The sequence below is a fragment of the Theobroma cacao genome, chromosome 1 (assembly GCF_053813885.1).
Source record: "Theobroma cacao isolate CCN51 chromosome 1, ASM5381388v1, whole genome shotgun sequence".
Classification (NCBI taxonomy): domain Eukaryota; kingdom Viridiplantae; phylum Streptophyta; class Magnoliopsida; order Malvales; family Malvaceae; genus Theobroma; species Theobroma cacao.
The window spans coordinates 5,271,971-5,290,563 of NC_142639.1; the positions used below are offsets into that span (position 1 = coordinate 5,271,971).

At 35.9% G+C, this 18,593-nt stretch overlaps 3 protein-coding genes, 1 long non-coding RNA gene and 1 other non-coding gene across 7 annotated transcripts; all 5 read right to left on the reverse strand.

The window, feature by feature from the left end:
• Window positions 1–405: 405 nt before the first annotated feature.
• MYB53 (myb domain protein 53) lies at window positions 406–1,812 on the reverse strand. The gene is made up of 3 exons (XM_018120220.2): window positions 1,635–1,812; window positions 1,413–1,542; window positions 406–1,296 (listed from the first exon to the last, which is right to left on the reverse strand). The coding sequence occupies exons 1-3, from the start codon at window positions 1,765–1,767 to the stop codon at window positions 603–605; spliced, it is 957 nt and encodes a 318-aa protein (XP_017975709.1). The 5' UTR covers window positions 1,768–1,812; the 3' UTR covers window positions 406–602.
• Window positions 1,813–4,647: 2,835 nt separating this feature from the next.
• LOC108660998 (uncharacterized) lies at window positions 4,648–12,186 on the reverse strand. 3 transcript variants are annotated; one of them, XR_016025327.1, is made up of 4 exons: window positions 11,655–12,186; window positions 10,488–10,575; window positions 6,744–6,826; window positions 4,648–5,154 (listed from the first exon to the last, which is right to left on the reverse strand). It is a non-coding gene; the product is annotated as an uncharacterized LOC108660998 (long non-coding RNA). The 3 variants fall into 3 exon arrangements; XR_016025326.1 differs by having other exon boundaries at window positions 6,744–6,860; XR_016025328.1 differs by lacking the exon at window positions 11,655–12,186 and adding an exon at window positions 10,916–11,641 and having other exon boundaries at window positions 6,744–6,860.
• Window positions 12,187–12,261: 75 nt separating this feature from the next.
• Window positions 12,262–13,046, reverse strand: LOC18611560 (uncharacterized). The gene is made up of 2 exons (XR_016024256.1): window positions 12,894–13,046; window positions 12,262–12,648 (listed from the first exon to the last, which is right to left on the reverse strand). It is a non-coding gene; the product is annotated as an uncharacterized LOC18611560 (transcript).
• Window positions 13,047–13,888: 842 nt separating this feature from the next.
• On the reverse strand, window positions 13,889–15,243 carry POR (C-CAP/cofactor C-like domain-containing protein). The gene has a single exon (XM_088803072.1). The coding sequence runs from the start codon at window positions 15,092–15,094 to the stop codon at window positions 14,021–14,023; it is 1,074 nt and encodes a 357-aa protein (XP_088659198.1). The 5' UTR covers window positions 15,095–15,243; the 3' UTR covers window positions 13,889–14,020.
• A 347-nt stretch (window positions 15,244–15,590) lies between these two features.
• Window positions 15,591–18,576, reverse strand: LOC18611561 (Ribosomal L29 family protein). Its single transcript, XM_007047881.3, has 2 exons — window positions 18,125–18,576; window positions 15,591–15,939 (listed from the first exon to the last, which is right to left on the reverse strand). Exons 1-2 carry the CDS (start codon window positions 18,458–18,460, stop codon window positions 15,763–15,765), a joined length of 513 nt encoding a protein of 170 aa, XP_007047943.3. The 5' UTR covers window positions 18,461–18,576; the 3' UTR covers window positions 15,591–15,762.
• Window positions 18,577–18,593: the final 17 nt, after the last annotated feature.

Sequence of the window (18,593 nt, forward strand, 5' to 3'; positions counted from 1 at the left end):
AGTAGCTAGATTCCTTTTACCCCACCCGCAATAAAAATGAATATAAATGAAAGTAAAGATATATAAAGATTTTGTTATTGGTCGGTCTATTATCTAGTAATTTGACTTTACCATTTCATTTCGACCAGTACCACCATTGCTGTAGCTTGAATGACCTATAGTTTCATCGTTGTTTGCAGCCGCTGAAAAAGGAGAAAAATGAAAAAGACGAAGAAGAAGAAGAAGAAAGAACTTTTTTCTTTCTATGGTACCCTGAGGTCTGACATTTAGAAGAGGGCACATTTTGACTTGAATTTAGCTTGAAGAAATACAAGAAATATAATTGAGAGCAACCCTTGAAACATGCATAATGTCTCTATATATAGGAGGGTGAAATAATGCAGATTTCAAAAATTTCCCGAAAAAAAAAAGAAAACATATTTAAAGACATGCAAGGCTAACTTATTATATATAATGATATTAATGTCGTGTTGATGTTTTAGAAAGGGTTATACATATATATATAATGAACAGGATGTGTGCAGAAACTAATACACAGAAAAGGAGTGGAGAAAATGCGAACCTTTTTAAGATTTAAACATATATATTAAAAAAAAATTAAGCTAGGCAATCTCATGAAACAAAGGGTCGTCAAAGAGTAGATGGTGATCAGGCCAAACTGAATTGTCGATCAAAGTCTCTGTTACAGATGGAGCCACAGAAGGCGAAGGAGTTGCAGATGAAGTGAGCCATGGTGAATTGCATTTATTCTCTCCTTGGCTCAACACTGTGTATTCTTGAGCTTGAGCCATGTCCTTGTTCGTAGATGTTGGATACTCACATGGGATTTGTAGGTCTGGTAAACGAGGGAAAAGGATTGAATCATTGAAACCTTGAAGAGAAGCAGCTGCTATATCCAGCTGGGGTGAACTTAAAACTGAGTTATCCTTGACTGGAGAAAGTGAGTTTGAAAGATTAATGGTCTCCATATCAGTGAAAGTGTTGTTTATGTTGTTAGAACCAGATGAAATAGAAGCTGGGGTTTGAAAAAGATACTGCAAGCATTGCAGCTTAGCCATTTGAACAGCTTCTGCTTGTAGCCTTACAGCATGTTCTTCCCATGGCTGGTGATCCATAAGCTCTTTTAGGTTGGCCAAAGCTATCAGATGAGGCAAGCTTGAGAAGATATCAGTTCGAGGCCTATGAGTCATCGGATCAATTCCCATCTGGATGAGTTTTTTCTTCAAATGAGTGTTCCAAAAGTTTTTTATTTCATTATCTGTTCGCCCCGGCAGGTGGCTTGCAATTGCTGACCATCTTGTGAATAAAAAGGAAAAAGAAGTATACATGATTCAAGATGCAAAATAAAAAATAAAAAAAAATAGAAATTTATAGTAAATGACATAAAAGGAAATAGTTGTTTAAAAAATTACTTGTTTCCAAGGATGGAATGGAGATTGAGAATTGTTTGCTCTTCTTCCTGGGAAAATTTCCCTCTCTTAATATCAGGCCGCAAATAATTCGTCCACCGTAGCCTGCAACTCTTCCCACATCGATTAAGACCTGGAAAATAACCAAGAAACAATAATCTCAGGACAGAGAGAAAGAGAGTGGAGGAGACTTGCAGGTGTAATACAGTAGCTTTAATTTTATACCAGCAAGCTTGGGAAGGGCTCTCCAGCTTCCATGGCCATTTTCTTGGATATATTTGACAAGTTTTTGGTCTTCTTCAGGAGTCCAAGGACCTTTCTTAAGGCCACTTTCATCACAACAAGGAGACCTTCCCATTTCAATATCTTTGTTTTCCTTCCTTCAGACTTGGCAGCTGCCTCCCTCGTCCCTCCATCCAACCATTAGCTGCAGCTAGCTATATTTATAGAGTTTCTGTTCCCTAACAAAGCAGACGTGCTGGTTTCCTATTTGTTGGCAAAACAACATTGCCCTCTTCCTTCTTAAAATCTCAACCATACCCTTGTCATTTGTCAAATGAGTTTTCCTCCTTTTTTTTTTCCTGTAAATGATTTTATTTTAATTTGACCTAATTGTGTCTTCAGTTTTCTACGTGGGGCCTCAATTTTCTGTTCATAAATAACTTCACACATCAATGGCGACCCACAAACATCTTACAGCCAGATTGCTTAGAAGGTTGCTATGATCTTGACTCAATCATCATTCTCATGTTTTAATATATATTCTATAAAGTCAAGCATCTTTACTGCAATCTTAACAAAATCATTTTTTGGCTAATAAAAAAAAATATAAAGCTTCTCTCATTAGAAATTTCAATGAATTATCTTCGGTGAAATAGAGCCAGGACATTTAGAAAATGTCACATAAACAGGTCAAGAAGAATGGCTGCTTTCACACCTGTTGCATAGATACTCTTCAACCTTCTGAATTTCTAATTCATTACTGTTATGAGTTGGGGTAGAAAGATAACAATTTGAAATCAAGAAATCTTTAATTCAGTTTGAATTAATTGTTTCCTCGGAAATGAATCCTAAATCGTAATTAATTAAATGTGTCAAACAGAATAATTATAATAAAAAATGTAAAAGAGAGTATGGCAAAGGGATATGGACTGCCACTGATTGCATAACTCACCCTTGCACATAAATAAATAATTAATAAATAAATAAACGTGCTAGTAATACATTACATTCATGTATTTGCCTTTCAAAAAAATGTTTAGAAATTAGAATAATTAAAGGTGTTTAGTGGTTTGCATTTGTAGACTATATAAGTTAAAAGAGAATTTAATGTCATATCCCCAAAAATGGTTGGATTTAGCTTATCAAAAAAAAATTGGTTATGTAAAAGATGATTGAATGATAATTCAATCTTAGACAAATATATGAGCATAAAATACATAATTTATACAAATATTCAAAAATATTCATAATACATCAAAGCATTTAATTTAATCGTAAACATATATATATATCTTTATTCAAAATTGAATTTAAATTTTATTTTTCTGAATTGAAAAATCGATAACTTAATCTCGAACAAATATGAGCAGACTATTCTTAAGATATGGACCTAATAATGTAGTATGGAAGGGCAACATTGGTAAAGTGAAGACTTGAAGGGGCAATGTAGGGTATTTAAGCAGTAATGATCTAGAATTGGATTAAAATAATGAGAATTATAGTCAAAAACAAATGAACATGAACTGAAAGCGGCAGTCAGTAGTCAGCATCAAAGGGAACAGGTGGCGCGTCATCCATGATCTTTGAAACCCATTCCATGCACGCAACAAAGCGTTTTATTTCGTCACTGATTGCATGGATCATTATACAATTTCACGTATTAATATTTAATATTTATGCAGATGGGTCCGCAAATTTTTTGTGCTTGTACTTCTAGCTAAGCTTTTGCTTACGCACTAGCTAGCCTACATTACTACCCCACTCCGCAGGGTTTTGCTCATCTCCATGGCAGCCTGCCTCCATTTGCTTGACCCTCACCAATCATATTTTTGTGAGTAATTAACTTCTGCCATATATCTGCATCAAAATCTATAGTGGTCTCTAATTATCAATTGCTTTCCATCACCCTAAATATATATTCCCAAAGCAGAAAAGATGAAAAATGAGTGACAATAATGACTTTTTTTCTCTTTCTGTCTCCTTTTTCATTCTCTCAAGGCTCTTCCTAAATAATTAATCTCAAAATAAAATGATGCATTGGTGAATTGGTCATATGGCGGTGAAGGAGTGTAATCAGCATCAGGTGTAAATCGATGACGCATCTACTGATTCCGGTTGCCATCTATAACACATAAATACATCATTGTTTTTCTTTGAATTGTCTTCTATTGAGCTTTGTGAGCTATATGAGCTGTTGTTCCCAATTTCGGTGCTGTGGCTGGCTTTTGATAAGAGGTCACTGGCGGGGTCTTTTTCAGTGATAGAGGGTCCTGGGCGAACAATCTCCGGTGTGCCAAAATAGAGAATTCTGATGCTGCGGTAGTTGATCCCACTGACAAGGAGTGGCGGATTAAGGCCCATGGTATGTAAACCTGTCTCTGGACTTGCTTTAATTCTACACAAAAAGAAATGCTATTCTGCTTGACCTCACCCAAATATAAGACAACAACATATAATTCAGAAGACGACGTAACACGGCAATTTTCTTTCTTTTCTAAACATGGACGAAACACGCTTTCTGGAACCAAAGTCTATGAATAACAACATTATGACAATGTTGTTTGAGTATATTTCCTTACAAAAAAGAAAACGATGGAGAGTATGCATCACATTCGGAAAGTAACTAAAACCATGTGATTATCCAATTATTAACGTCTGTGATTAATTTACACACTATACGTGCATTGCAGGGAATAATTTAGCGGCCAAAACCGGTGGCCCAAAACAATAAATATATATTTCTATGAATAGGAAAAGTTTTCTTGGTGTGATGTAATTATAGGGTTAGGGGCATCTGATCATTGCTCTTGTCTCTTTGTATGGCGTAAGATGTTGAGAGTCTGAGCTCTCTCTTCTCTTGCAGATTTTAAGAGTCTCTTTCCACGTGTGCACCGTGATTTTCCACTCTAACCTAACACATCAATCACGTATCACAAAGTACTATATGTGTATACATGTGTAGATATGTACGTTTTTGTAAGAACATGTACGACTATGCAAGAAACAAAAACGTCTATATATGCGAAATTCGGGTGTAATTAAGGTGCATGGTCTTATTCAGGCCTACAAGATTGGTTGCTACAACTCTTTGGTGCCAATTTAAATGCTTGGAAGTCGCAAAATGATGCATTTTAAAATAATCATCAGGAGTTTGTCATCAGAATCTTTCAGTTTGATAGCCCAAAAAACTTAAAAAGCTAGATAGCGACAGAGTCGATGGTGACCCATTTGACCCTAGAGGGAGATGGTTAGAGGAGGGGGTTGCAGCAAACTCTCTAAATTTTCCACCATATTGAGACCCTTAAGACATCTTTCTTTACCCCCTAACAAGAACGCGTCAATGGTGTTCGTTGATATGTAGTCGTCCTTTTCTTCTTTGTCCTGATTCAAGGAGGAGGAGCAGGAGGGAGGAAGGGGGAGAAAGAGACATGTTGTAAAACTGATTTTACCTTCATTTTTTGCAACAGAGAGATCAATCAAATGTTCATACTATCGGCATTAATCATGATTTCATAGTAATCACCTGTAGATGAATTCCTCATGGAAAAGCATTAATCAAATGTAGGAGAACAAAAAATATGCAGCAGTTGCACTCCAGGAAGAATGTATTTTCGTGCGTATATATATAGAGCTCGACAATATACATATGTGTGTTTATAATGTACTTATATGTGGAGGCCAAAACAGAAATAGCTAGAATATATAGTTAGTCAATTATTCCCTTTGACTTGGTGTTATATACTGTATATTGCATGCATATACGCAAATATTCCATCTATTTATTTGTCAACCTCTTTGTGGTTTTATGGATATCTTTTGCTTAACTTTTTGTGTAGAGGCATGAAGCATATTTCTCAATCTTTAAGCAGAAAAAGAAAGCTGCCCCAGTTAATTATGTACATACCCTTTTTTTTTCTTAGCTGTCTATAATAAACTATAATTATCAATGGATTACAATTCAAAGATATTCATTTATCAAATTTCAGATGACAGAAATAGAAGTAAAAAGGAAGACAAGTCCTTAAGTCAATGGGTTGATACATACTAAAAATGGGATAAATTAATTAATGAATCATGGAAATTCATATCATGAAACTGAAGAAGTACTAAGTCCATGAAAATTATAATGCACGGAATAATTTTGGAAGGCAAGAAAAAAAATGGCACACCAAACAGGAGAAAGTAACCACAAAAAAATCTTCTGATCTAACCGTATTTAAATGTCATATATTTATAAGTTCAACATAAAATGAACCATATACACTCTTGCAGATGTAATTATCAATGGCCGCCCTGGGTATATAAGCCACTGGATGAGAGTCTAGTTTGTCCAAAATCACTAATTTCTTACTTGATAAGCTAGCTATTTCTAACCTAAACTCGTTATAAAGCATCACATCAATGGCCACCGAGAGTCAAACTAACAAGAAGGAGAATTGAGAACACCATGTCCTCTCTCTCCACCTTTTTTCCTCCTTCAATTACCTCATGTTTTGTCGGCACAAGTTTTACCCATAAAAGAAACCGAGATTTTTGTTCATCGAAAGGGGAAAAACATATTAACACCTCTTCAAGGAAAACTAACAGAAGTTTTTTAGAGGGAAACAGAGAGATTACTTCTTCAACGAGGGTTCCTTGTCTGGTGGACTAGACCCTCACATCAAAAGGAAGCAGGTTTAAATAAAGAATTGAGAGAGTAAGAGATGTCACCTAAACAGCTTATTATTTTATCATTAGAAAAAATCATAGTTGTAATGTCAGCTAAACAACTGATTTGCTTCCCCAGTTAAGTTTCTACCCAATATATCTAAACTCGGACTTTCTACACTTCCTTTGCCACGTGGATGTATTCGGGTCTTTCCATCTCCATGCAAAAAGAAAACAACACTATATAATGCTGGTTCTAAGCAAACATTAAATATAGATCAAAACACTCACTAGAGATGGAGAACATGAAAGTTCTTTAAAATGGATTTATTTTCAAAGTATTAGCGACAGCAATCTTTCTTTCTACTCCTCTTTCATCACCTTAGTTTATTATAATTTTAGTATACGACCAAATGAAATGATTGATGTTGAGTATGAACATGAAGGTTGACTCCGAAAACACACCTGAGATTCCAATAGCTTTATCGACCTAATTTGTTGCAACCTGCCATGGAGGTTCCATCCAGCATCTTCTGATATATGATTTCCTAACATAAGCTGCTAATCAATGATCCTGATGATCTGTTGGTCAAAGCAAATAAAGCAAACTGGAAATGAAATTATTGCGCTGCACCTTCATCCCTGCAATAAAAGTCTCATAGAAAATTAACATTTATAGTTTAATGCATCTCAGCATTGTTAATTAAGTGCTTTATTAAACAATTAAAAGAATTGTGATAGAGTGGTCACCAGAAACAGTTAGTAAGAAATACTTCTATTACGTCCAGTACACGTGAATTGTATTTGCGAGCGTTCATGGCACACCAACTTCACCCTTTTCAACTATTCACAGCCCAACAACCCTAATTGAAAGCAGAAAAAAATTGAAGTGGGGTCTGAAAATCTATGCTAATTTCATCATATCTTCACCGTTTCAATGATAATTACGTGTAGAAAGGTTCACTTTCCTTAAGACGTTCATGCATTGCATCCTATTGGTTTTGACACAAATGCACTCACAGTTATTACTGTAATATATAAGGGTTTTGTATTACTTTATGACAGAGACTGACTAAGCCTATGATTTCTTCTGAAATGACACTAAAAACCTAGGGTCATTGATTCATAATTTTAATCAACATTTTTAAAGCTTCTTGATTACTACTTGTTCTCATTGCTAGTAAAGAATATACAGTTTTCTCAACCGTTATGCCCAACTTATAGGATTAGGAATAATTATGAATTGATCTAGATACAATGATCCCCACACAATATAACATATATAATGTGACAAATATTTATGATAAAGCATCGGTGGTAATGTTTTGGAAGTCTTGGGATCTTTATATCATTATTGTTAGCCATCAACTACCATGTATGATTTGTTGGCTTAACTCTCATCGGCAATGACATCATATTCACAGCTAAGGACAGTGAAAGAAAATGAGAGTGAAAGTTGATTAGAACATGTTAAAAAACCATATATAAAACATAACACTTTGCAGGAATAATCTTAAATTTGTAGCTAGTTCAAATATTCCATTAGTTAATTAATTTCTAATTAAGAAAAAAGCTTTCAAGTTTGTAGATCAGAAATCTTGTTGACAGATTGATATAATACTTGACATATGTGTTAGCATGGGAAGCACCAAAAAAAGCAATCAAGTTTTATTAGTACACGTTACATTGCTAAGGAATTTAAGCATCTAAAATTCGTGTTATATATACCTATGCAGGAAAATTAACAACAAAACAAGCTGAGCATTATTAGTAATTGTAATATTAATTAATTGAACTGCAATAATATATAGTATATATACGTAGCAATAAATATAAAAACACATATTTTATCAGAGAAAAGCAATACTATACATACTTACACATATTTTAGACACACAGTATAACGTTTACATTGAGATCGAATTGGTATTCCTTTGCTTGCCAACATAAGAATCAACAATAGTTTAAAAAGATGAGTGGCATCCACATGATTTGATAACTTCAAGTTCCTTTAGTAATCTCACTCTATTGTCTCCTATATCAGCATGCATCCAATACAGGTGAAAGTCTTTCATGTCTACAAACTAGCTAGTTTTTGAGCCTTCTTTTCATCAATTGCCACTACCATGAACTGTACTTCATTAAGCAACACAATATTTTGAGCGAAAAAAAAAAGTAACACAATATTCCTTCATTTCTTTGTTCTTTTTGAGATCCAGATTTGTGTGTGTGTTTGTGTGGTGTAAGCAGAGAATTGTTAACACTTGATGTGCTTAGCTACTTTAATTCCAAAACCAAGGTTTTTAACAATTTAGTGAAGAACTGAAGAATGTATCAGTATGTTTTACCCCTTGTTTTTTCTAAAGTCTAAGATTTCATTGAATTATTAGATCTACAAGGGCAGCTAAACAAGCATAGCACAAAAATGCCCCTGCTTGTGGTGTGCCTCAAACCATAGCCTCTAGAGAAATCCAAAGTAAACTAACCCAAAAAGCAGAATTCTATATTTTTTTTTGATAAGCCATGAAAATATTTCATTAAAACATGAGGGTTACTCAATTCTGTAACCCACAAAAATGAACAAAAGTTTGGCATTTCACCTGTACCCTTTACAAAATATTCTGCTCAAAGCAGTCCCCGTACAAAAACACCCAAATTCATCCCTATACAAGAAGCATGGTATAGAAGCAGAATTTCATATAGACAAGGAGCATATCAAAAGATTCTTTTTCAAAAAGGCTGAAAGTTTTAAAGAGCTAGCCAGTGTAATAACCTTCATGACCAAGATTATGGTGGACATTGGTCAAAGTTTACACCCAGTAAATTTCTTTAAATATGAGCATTAATATTAATGTAATTCTTATGATTCAACATAAAATAAAATATATATATCATTTAAAAGAACATAAAATAAGATTGATATATAATACTATCATCAGAAAACTATAATTCTAGATACTTATAAGGTATCAATCTAGTTCATTCATACAATTTTTCCATACACAGTTAAAAACTTTGCCATCTTCTATCTAATTAACCAAGTAATTATGCTATGCATATTCCCCTCATTATAACCAAACATAAAGATTATGAAATGAGACTTGAAAAATGAAAGATAGGGCCAAAAAATTGTCAGAGTATTGTATTCTTTGCTTAATCTACCCACTTGTTTTACCTTCATCTTTGTAAAATCTATTAATGGCTGTTTAGCAATCATCATGTGGGAAATCATTCAGGTTTGATCATGAAAAGGTATTTCATAATCCATAAGATCCCTATGGTCAGTGAGAAAATTTCTGTATCTGGTATTAAACATATATCCAATCTAATTATTTTTAAATACGCAATACCTTTACATGTTAGAAGCAGGCCAGTTAATGTGGAATAGAATGAAAAAAATATTTAAACAAGATTATGGTACAATATAACCGAAGGTCCAAAGCCCAAAGAAACAGAAGTCGAAGTAGCCTCCAAACTTAGTAACATCGGTGATTTAGAGCATAATAGGATAGTGCCCAATACACCTTTTCTCACAGTGAAACAAAATAGGAAGCCTTTTTTCTTTTGGATGCCCTTTTAATAGATTATTGGAGAAGAAGCCTAATATGATTAAACCTGGGCCAGAGGCACATGGGCCACATCCAAATTTTATATGGGACAGTAGCCCAGGTCCTAAGGCCTAGTAAATGGGAGGTTAAGATGAGACTGAGAAAAGATGTTGGGCTCATGTGGGCCTTTTAAGTGCATTACAGAAACAAATGCACAGTCAACGGTTGGTGGCAACATGATCTGTTTCATTAATAAAGGAAAAGGTATAGAACCCGATTGATTATTTGGATGCTAGTGATCTCAGAAGCAGAAAGTGTGGAAAATGCGATTATCTTGAATTTTTGCGTCCTTTTATTTAGATGGAGATTAATGTTTATAGTTCAAATTTACAGAATATGCAAAACCGTAATCCAAAGAACCATCCAAGTACCTAAGACTTAAGAAGACAAGAAGCTCAGTGCATTTGACATGTTCTTAAGAGCCCTTCTTCTTTGTTACAGACAAATTTGCACTCCAATTTTGTGGCATTTCATCATAAAAATTGCTTGCCCAACTATGCAGTAATTAAGCTAGAACAAGATATTATAGTGCATTAAGCCAATTCTTGAGAAAAAAGTTCAATAGTTGAACCACAACAAAATGAATGAAAAGTCAACATACCTTATAAAGTGTAGTTCCACACCACCTTAATTTGGGAAAGCGTAGAGACAATGAGATGGAAAAAATTGAAACTAAATGTATGAGAAACCTGCAAATGTGACGTATAAATATTTGTCAAGCAGGAACTAGTCATGAAAGCTGAGAGAGTCAGAGAGGTTGGGTTCATGAAATCTGAGTAGCTAGGATAAAGTACAAGAGAATCCAGTCAAAAGTAGAGATAAACGTTGCATGCAAAAGCAGGTCACATGGTTGGAGTAGGAGATAATAAGGAACAGCATCATCAAGATCTGTTTATCAACAGGAAAGCATTGAAAATCAAATCAAAGCTGAATAAAAAGTGCATGGAGATCACATGGTGGGCGTTGGTAAGGAAGCATTTTTTTTTTTTTTGCGCATTAAATTAAATAGGTAAGAGCTAGCGAGGCTACCACACGGACACCTATACTAACTTCGGTCTGTTCCCCTTCTGTTGGAAATCCGTGAGCACTAGGTCAAGGAACCAGTTCAGTCTGTAAAGACCCATAAGGCCATAAAAGGACCCATGTACAGATAAAAGCTTGAACTTTATAGTAGAAAGCGGAATCAAACTTACAATGGCGTGAATGGCTTTTGAAAAGATGGCTGAAAGAACTTATTCCTATTAAAATAAGAGCTGATAACTAACAGGCAACTGCTGGTGCTCTGCTTATAATCATATTTTATGAGACAAATATAATAGGTAGGAAAGGTGATGATTCATGCAGGATTCAGATGTAAAAAAAAACTTGAAGTAAGGACCAGATCAAAAGGGGAGACTCTTGAGAGTTTAGAATTCAATTCAAAGTAAGTGCCTGTTGCCAACCAATATTGACGATGTTTGAAGAAAAATCAATTTAACATTTGACGAAATACAGGGTTTCATGGTGGCATCTGCATAAAATCTTTGATATAGTCTTCCTGGAAACCATTTTCGGTTAGTATAATATAATGGAGAGGAACCCTGGATTTTCTAACACCCAATTACTTAATTTGAATGACTGTAGTAAGAATGGTAAGACACCCTTGTTTATGATATTGAGAACCGACCATAAAGTCAAAAGTGTCCTTTATCTTTTCGTTGCATGAAATTACATGGTGCCCATATAATCAACAAGCTACAAGAGTGGACAAGTCAAGCAGAAGAGATACCTGATCCACGGAACGGCAGAAAAGTGCCCAATCTTTAGAATTTGGATCTCAAAAGGAGCAATAGAAAAATAGTTGGTAGGCAATTTGCCAATGTCCTTGTCGATTACGAAGCGCCGTTTGCATAATCTACCAACTAAAACGATATACATGGGAAAAAGGCCCGTAATAGTTACAATCCATCGATGGGCAACGGCGGCTCTCGAAGCGAAAACCTCAATTGACTACAGGGACAAATCACGAAAACAAAGATGGGATTTGAATTTTGAAATATTTTTGTTTCTAACCAGTCTCTTGGAACTTGGAGGAACTTAAGGGACATCTTTTCCTGTTGAAAACCCTCCCCTGTGAAAACATTTATCTAAGCCCAGCTCCCATCCCCCTGTAGAAACCGAAGATGCCTCTGGCTCTACCTAGGTAGTATGCGCGTTTTCAAACCCTTCACCCCGACACTCAGTGAAGCTAAATTTAAGAGCACCCACTAGGTCTACTCCAGCAAATGCTGACAACACCTAGCCCCAACACGTAAGGTCACTCTGGCGAGCAACCGGCTGCTAATCTGGCTCCTATATACATCTTCATGCTATTTAAAGAGGAAAACTGAGTCAAATTTTAGCAACTCGCACACCCTTTAACTTTTCAGTGATTCATTGACTTTACACAACCTTTTTTCAAACCGATTCATTGTCTACAATGAACACATAGAAAATGAAACTACAAGGTTTTTCAAACACATATAAATCTAGTTCTTGAGTATGAGAAGCCAAATTAATCATCAAAGTTTACATAATATAAAGTAGTTAAGAAACGAAAAGTTGCGGACAACTTCAAACTAAGAATAAAGTAGTTAATTGTTCTAATGTTCAAAGCACCTTCACAACTTCAAATTCCACGAATCGGACTTTTTCTTGAGCACGAGTTCATTAATAGGCAGAGAAATGTAGAACAAGCTCCAAATGCTAAAATAGTTCCCTTTCTCAGAAGCCAGAGCATAAACCTGAAACCAACAGTTACTAATTACTAGCGAGCATTTACAACTTTGAAGGCAAAGTTTCAACTTCCGAGGCCAAATAGACAACTTAGTCATCAAACAAATGGTGTCAAAGAACTGATAAAGCAGCTTAATGAAGTGATATTGGAAACCATTTTAAACTATTTCAATCTCATAAAGATAATTACACTTCGATTTTTGTAAAAAAAACCCCTTGATAAACAACTTATTGTGATCGATTAGATACATGCCTTTCCTCATTTGCAAAGTGCAGAGCATTGCGCCCATGCATCAAATCCCTGGAACTGATCAAGAAAAATAAAAGACAGCCCTGGAACTGCTCAGAGAATCTAAAGAGGCAAAGTGAGCAACAAAAAAGGGATGATGTAGAAAGAAAAGAAAAAGATTACCTGAGATCTGCAATTATACTGAGATTTAGAGGTGGAAATTCAAAGTAGCAGAGCTATGAGACTCCAAGAATGGTAAAGGCAGAGAAAACATATGTGGATTTTTCCTTTCCTTCACTGGATGAGTAGATGCACTTACAGAGGCAGAATTCTTCTTTTTTTATCTTTTTAAACTTCTGTCACCTTTGCCTTCGGAGTATGTGTTTTAGGAACAACTCTAGCTGACCTTACAAGCACCATTAACACAGATTCCATGCATGATTAATGAATGCAGAAATCATAGGCAAAGATCATTTAACGAAGTGATAGATTTTCAATCAGAGTATTCTTTACGTAAACACCCCATTCATTCAAGCAGATGCTTAAGATTCCAATAGCAAGCTCCAGAAATCATTTGTACAACCAAAGAAGCAGGTACACTTCAATCCAACAACCAAAACCATCATCATGTTTATGACTGCATCATCCATCTCATCTACCTTAAATTGCTGACTCCAAATTCCTGCTATTTATATTGCACATTGTGCAGAAAATGAGGGACAAACCAACCACTCAGGTAATGTTCAGTAAAGCAATATATTTGACCCTTTAGTAGAGTTTAAAGCAAAAACATGTAAACAAGATTCTTCAGACCTCCAAAAAGACTTACACAAGTAGTCCTAATCATACAAGTAATAACTCTGAGTGCCGGCACACATGTAACCAGAATTACAGAAAGCGGTAACATAAAGATTGCCATGAGTTTAATAACTTCCATATTTCATTTGCCATAAGTCTAACAAATCTAATCAAAAAGCCTGTAATCAGCAACTGAAAATAGGAAGAAACACGTAAACAGCTTCATAAAAATGATCCTTTGCCACTTCATTTCCAATTCCATTTCAAAAAATGATAGCAAACATAAATTCCAAACGTGACCAGAACTCAAAACAACTCAACTAATTCGCACACTTTTATTACAAAAACAAGCTTCAACTACCTTCATTTCCGCTCTCAAAATCCTCAACCCGAACCTTCCCAACCCTCTCATTCCCCGGTAAAACACACCAATTCGGTGACTGCACGGCTCTCAACCACTTAAAATCATCCACATTCCCCCAATTTCCTGTCTCCTCACTCAACCCTGCCTTCTCTAAGTCCATCTCAATCCCTTCATAATCCAAACAATACGGGGCAAATCTCACAACATTGCTGTCCTCAATTATAGGCCTACTCCTCAGTCTCAAATAGAAATCACTCCTTTTCGCCAAATGAATCCTTATCTGATGCGAAGCCAATACAAAGACACACCCTTCCACTTCCTCTATCAAAATCGACCCAATTACCGGCCCCAAATAAACCTTGCAATCCTTCAATCTGTTCATAAAAACCGCATTGCAGCAGCCAATTAATCTCACTTCGCAGGAATCCAGATTGGATAGCGTAAATTCTCCAACTTCCGTTCCCTTGAACTTCTGAATTAGGGTTTTGTTTGTTTTATTTCTAAACCCTGGGGAATTGGGGATTTTGAAATTGGTTACTGAAACGGCGTCAGATTTTACGGGTTCGGGTTCGGGTTCAGGTTCTTTGGGAAGTTCCTTTTTTGTTGTGGCTTTGTTTTTGAAGGAGAATTTCCTTTTGGGGATCAATTCGGAGTTTAAAATCTCGAGATTTTGCTTCAAATCGGAGATGGTTTTGAGAGAAGAGCGGACTTCATAAGAAGGAAGGAAGTACGAGTTCTCCGCGACGAGTTTTTCGAGGTCCGAGATGGACGAAGAGATATTGGCGAAATGAGTTTTGAGGCGAGATGGATCGGATTGAGCAATGAGACGGGAGTCGGCGAGTTGGGAGTCGATGGATTGCTTGGATTCGGAGAAGCGGGAGAGGAAAGAGGACGTGGCCTCGGACGAGTTGGTTGAGTCGGATCGGCGAGCGAGTGAGTTGTCTAAACGAGCGTGGTGGCGAGTGGAGAGGCGATCGAGCATGGCTTGGTGCTTTTTCTGTAAGTCGGCATCGTGGTCCAGGGTTTTGGCTGGGAGATTTGGGTCTGGCCGTTCTTCTTCCATGGTGATTTTGAGGTTTTTTGCTTTTCTTTTTTCTTTTTTTAGGTTGCAGAAAAGGTAAATCAGCTGGGACGCTAATGAAGAAAAAGGCCGCAAGGGAGATCTAGTTGACCAAAAACGACGCCGGTGTTCATTATGAAATTTTCCCGCCGTGTGATGGTTATTATAAAATGGGGAAAAAAAGAAGAAGGATTTCTATTTAGTATTTATTTCCCACTATTAAAATGGACAGTTATTGTTTCTCAAATTGTAAATAATTCATAATTAATATTGTTTGAACAAAAAATTAAACATCATTAAAAAATAGTTAGGAATTTGTTTTATTATAAGAAATTACAAAATGAACAGTGAAATACTTCTACTTAATAAGACATTGTGATTCAAGCTCCTTTCACAAGCTTTGTTGATGAAGATTATAAAGTTTGGTTTAATAAACTCAATTCAATGGGTTAAAATGCAGATTTAATGACAATCAGAATTGGTATGGGAAGATTGAATCTGTGAAGTGCTCTTCCAAGAGCCAAATTAATAAACAATCTCAGGTAAACCAAAAATAAAGAGAATCCTATCAACAACAACAAAATACTATGCACAAAATGGTCTAAAATAGAATTTGCAACAATTTAAAGAGCCCTTCTTAAGCCATGAAAGTGTGAAGTATTTGGCATGGTTCAAGCAGCAGATTTCTCAGCTTGTTCAGCTGCCTCTTCCTCTCGCAACTTTATCAAAGATGGGGGTGGTTTTACAACAATGCTTTTCTTCCATCGCCGATCAAGCTTTCTTGACAATCGCTTGTTGATGCCCTCCTCAATCTCTCTTTCCCGTTTAACAGTAAGCATGCGAGCAATCTATCAAGAAGAACACTTTCTTTGTTACAATAATGCTCAATGTAAAGCTTAAATACACAGAAAAACTACGCTTAGATACACAGTAAAACTACCCTCAATCTTTACAAAGGGCATAAACAGTATATGATCATCAATTATCTGCCTTCTTGTCTCTATTGGTTTGCAATGTAACCAGAGAACTGGGACCACAGAATGTAAAATCCATGTATGTTGTCCCTAATTCAATTTAGCACATATATTGGCACCATGACGAATGATAGAGCGGTCTAACTTTATATAATATATGTAAAATGATCAGAATCAACCCCTTATAAATACCTTCTAAAATAAGCATGCTACAAGCACTTTTAATAATAGAAGAAATCCTCTAACAACCCTCTCTCCCACAACCAAAATATAAAGAGATAAACATGCAAACAAAGGGGAGCATGCTCAACTACAGTCAGGAGACGCTTATATCAGCAATATCAGGTCTACAGCATGATTTCTCTTTCATCAGTGCACTTCAAACAATGAAATACATCCTGCCTACCACACACTCATTCTTAGCCATGCTTATATGACTTCATTTTAGACTCTATCCTCTTGCAACTGCCCTAAGTGAAACCAGATCACACCTAAATATGGCTACTACTTGTACATCAGCATAATTTAAGTTTGGGTAACATGAGGCTCAGGCAACCATTTCAGGTAGCTGTTATATTTCACCATGATATATTTTAAGGAGTTTGAAGGTTACCTTTGTATGGTTTTGCTTTACCCTCAAGGTGCTCCCCATACAATGCAAAGGATGATAACACTATTCTAAATAATATTATATCAATAAAAGACCATGGCAAAGGGTGTCTTTCATTAAGTCCAAATACTGCTTTAACAATGAACTTGAAAATTTATTGGAGAAGTGCCATATTATTTGCTAATCTCTGCTTCCACTCAATTTTTAGACAAATTGTTTTTTACTGCAAAATGTCTGAGCCCAGGCATAGCAAGAAAATGGAATAATCAAAATATCTGGCAAAGATAACTGTCAATCAGCTGTATCTACCCAGTACACAACTCTACTGTACTATGGATCACTTCAAAAAGCAGTTGAATTTAACCATAATCCAAATAAAGCCACAAAATCTCAAACCACCGTTGACGACAACAACCAACAAATTTTCTCACTATACAGCATCAGCTACCTATACAGATAATATTACAACACACCTCTATTTAAGACCATATCCTCAGCAAACTCAGGTAAAACTGAGGTCCTTTTATATGGTTCCATCCCTGTCCTCTTTGGCCATCCTCTTATCTCTTGACATTGGAATGAATCCAATTTGACAGAAAATAATAATTACAGAAAAAGCGGAAAACCAGCTGGAGGCAACATATTCATCAAGAACAAGCTACCAAAGCCACCACTTGTACAGCCCACCCACTCACTTTTCCATCAAGGTTTCACATGAAACATAGAACATATCCTTCTTTCAGATGTTAGGGTTTAACACCCCTTCTCTTGCAAAGGCCTATGTCCTAGCCTCCCTTCTTAATTTCATAAGAGGATCCGTGCCATTTGGCCATAACAACATTGGTTTCCTACACAACTTAAGCAAAAGAAAGCACCCCAAATTTCAAGAGGAAAAAAGAATAAAGAAACAACCAAATCTAAAAATAAGAAGGATGATGAAGAAATACACACGCATACAGATGCATATCCAAAAAGCTAACCTTGTGATGGTTATGCTGCTGATTACACAAAGTTCACAATATCAAATCTTCGCATTAAGCTTCTTTGGTTCACAATTTGAAGGCAAATGCATTGCAATGACAACAGCACCCCATAAAATTTTTTGACTTCTAATGATATGAAAACAATTGTTGCTTATCAAATTAATCAAAATATATTTATCATTCTCACTCGCATCTTCCAACCAAAGTTTAGATTTTTGGAAACTTGAATCACAATTAACATTGACATTTTTTTGTGTTTTTAGCAAAGTTCTCTAGCTCCTATCTATAGAAACTTGTAAGACTCTACTTCGATGGGAATTCAAAAATCCCATCATTCCCTTCTACCATGTCTTAACATAAAACTATAATAAAACCCAGATTTTAATATCCCATTTCAAATCCAATGCAATTGTAAAAATAAAAGTAAAAATAAATAAATAAAACCAAAATTGGGGGGGGGGAATACCCTTTTGCGCATACGCCGAAACTCGCTAGACTTGAACTCATTACGAACCGATTTCTGAAGACGAAGCATGAAAAGCTCTCCTTTTAGCTCAACCACTTCCTCGTTGATTTCCTCAGTCGTTTTGGCCCTTATTTCCTTCATTTCTTCTTCTCTGTTTGCCATCATCACCACTGACGACGACGCTGATGGTTTTCGAAACGATGTCGTTTGAGAAGGCAATGGTCGGGGACATAAGTGCTGTATTCGGACGCCATTGAAGGAAGTTTTGGGGATTGAAGATTTGGGTTTTGGAGGGAAAGTAACGGTTGTTGGGGAAGCAACTGAGAGGCTCAACATCTTTCCTTGTTTGGCTTCAGCTCTGTCTTCGTGGCTTGTTTCCCCGTGAGCTCGCTTCCTCTCCAGTGATTCACTTGGGAATGTAGATAAGGCAAAAGTTTTTTCTTTTTTCAATCGTTTTTTCCAGTGAAAA

Coding starts and splice junctions, on each gene's coding strand:
- MYB53 (XM_018120220.2), bottom strand. CDS start 1,767: ATGGGAAGGTCTCCTTGTTGTGATGAAAGTGGCCTTAAGAAAGGTCCT. Junction 1,543..1,634: donor AGCCCTTCCCAAGCTTGCTG/GTATAAAATTAA, acceptor GTTATTTTCCAG/GTCTTAATCGATGTGGGAAG. Junction 1,297..1,412: donor CATTCCATCCTTGGAAACAA/GTAATTTTTTAA, acceptor TTTATTCACAAG/ATGGTCAGCAATTGCAAGCC.
- POR (XM_088803072.1), bottom strand. CDS start 15,094: ATGGAAGAAGAACGGCCAGACCCAAATCTCCCAGCCAAAACCCTGGAC.
- LOC18611561 (XM_007047881.3), bottom strand. CDS start 18,460: ATGTTGAGCCTCTCAGTTGCTTCCCCAACAACCGTTACTTTCCCTCCA. Junction 15,940..18,124: donor TTCGGCGTATGCGCAAAAGG/GTATTCCCCCCC, acceptor TCTTCTTGATAG/ATTGCTCGCATGCTTACTGT.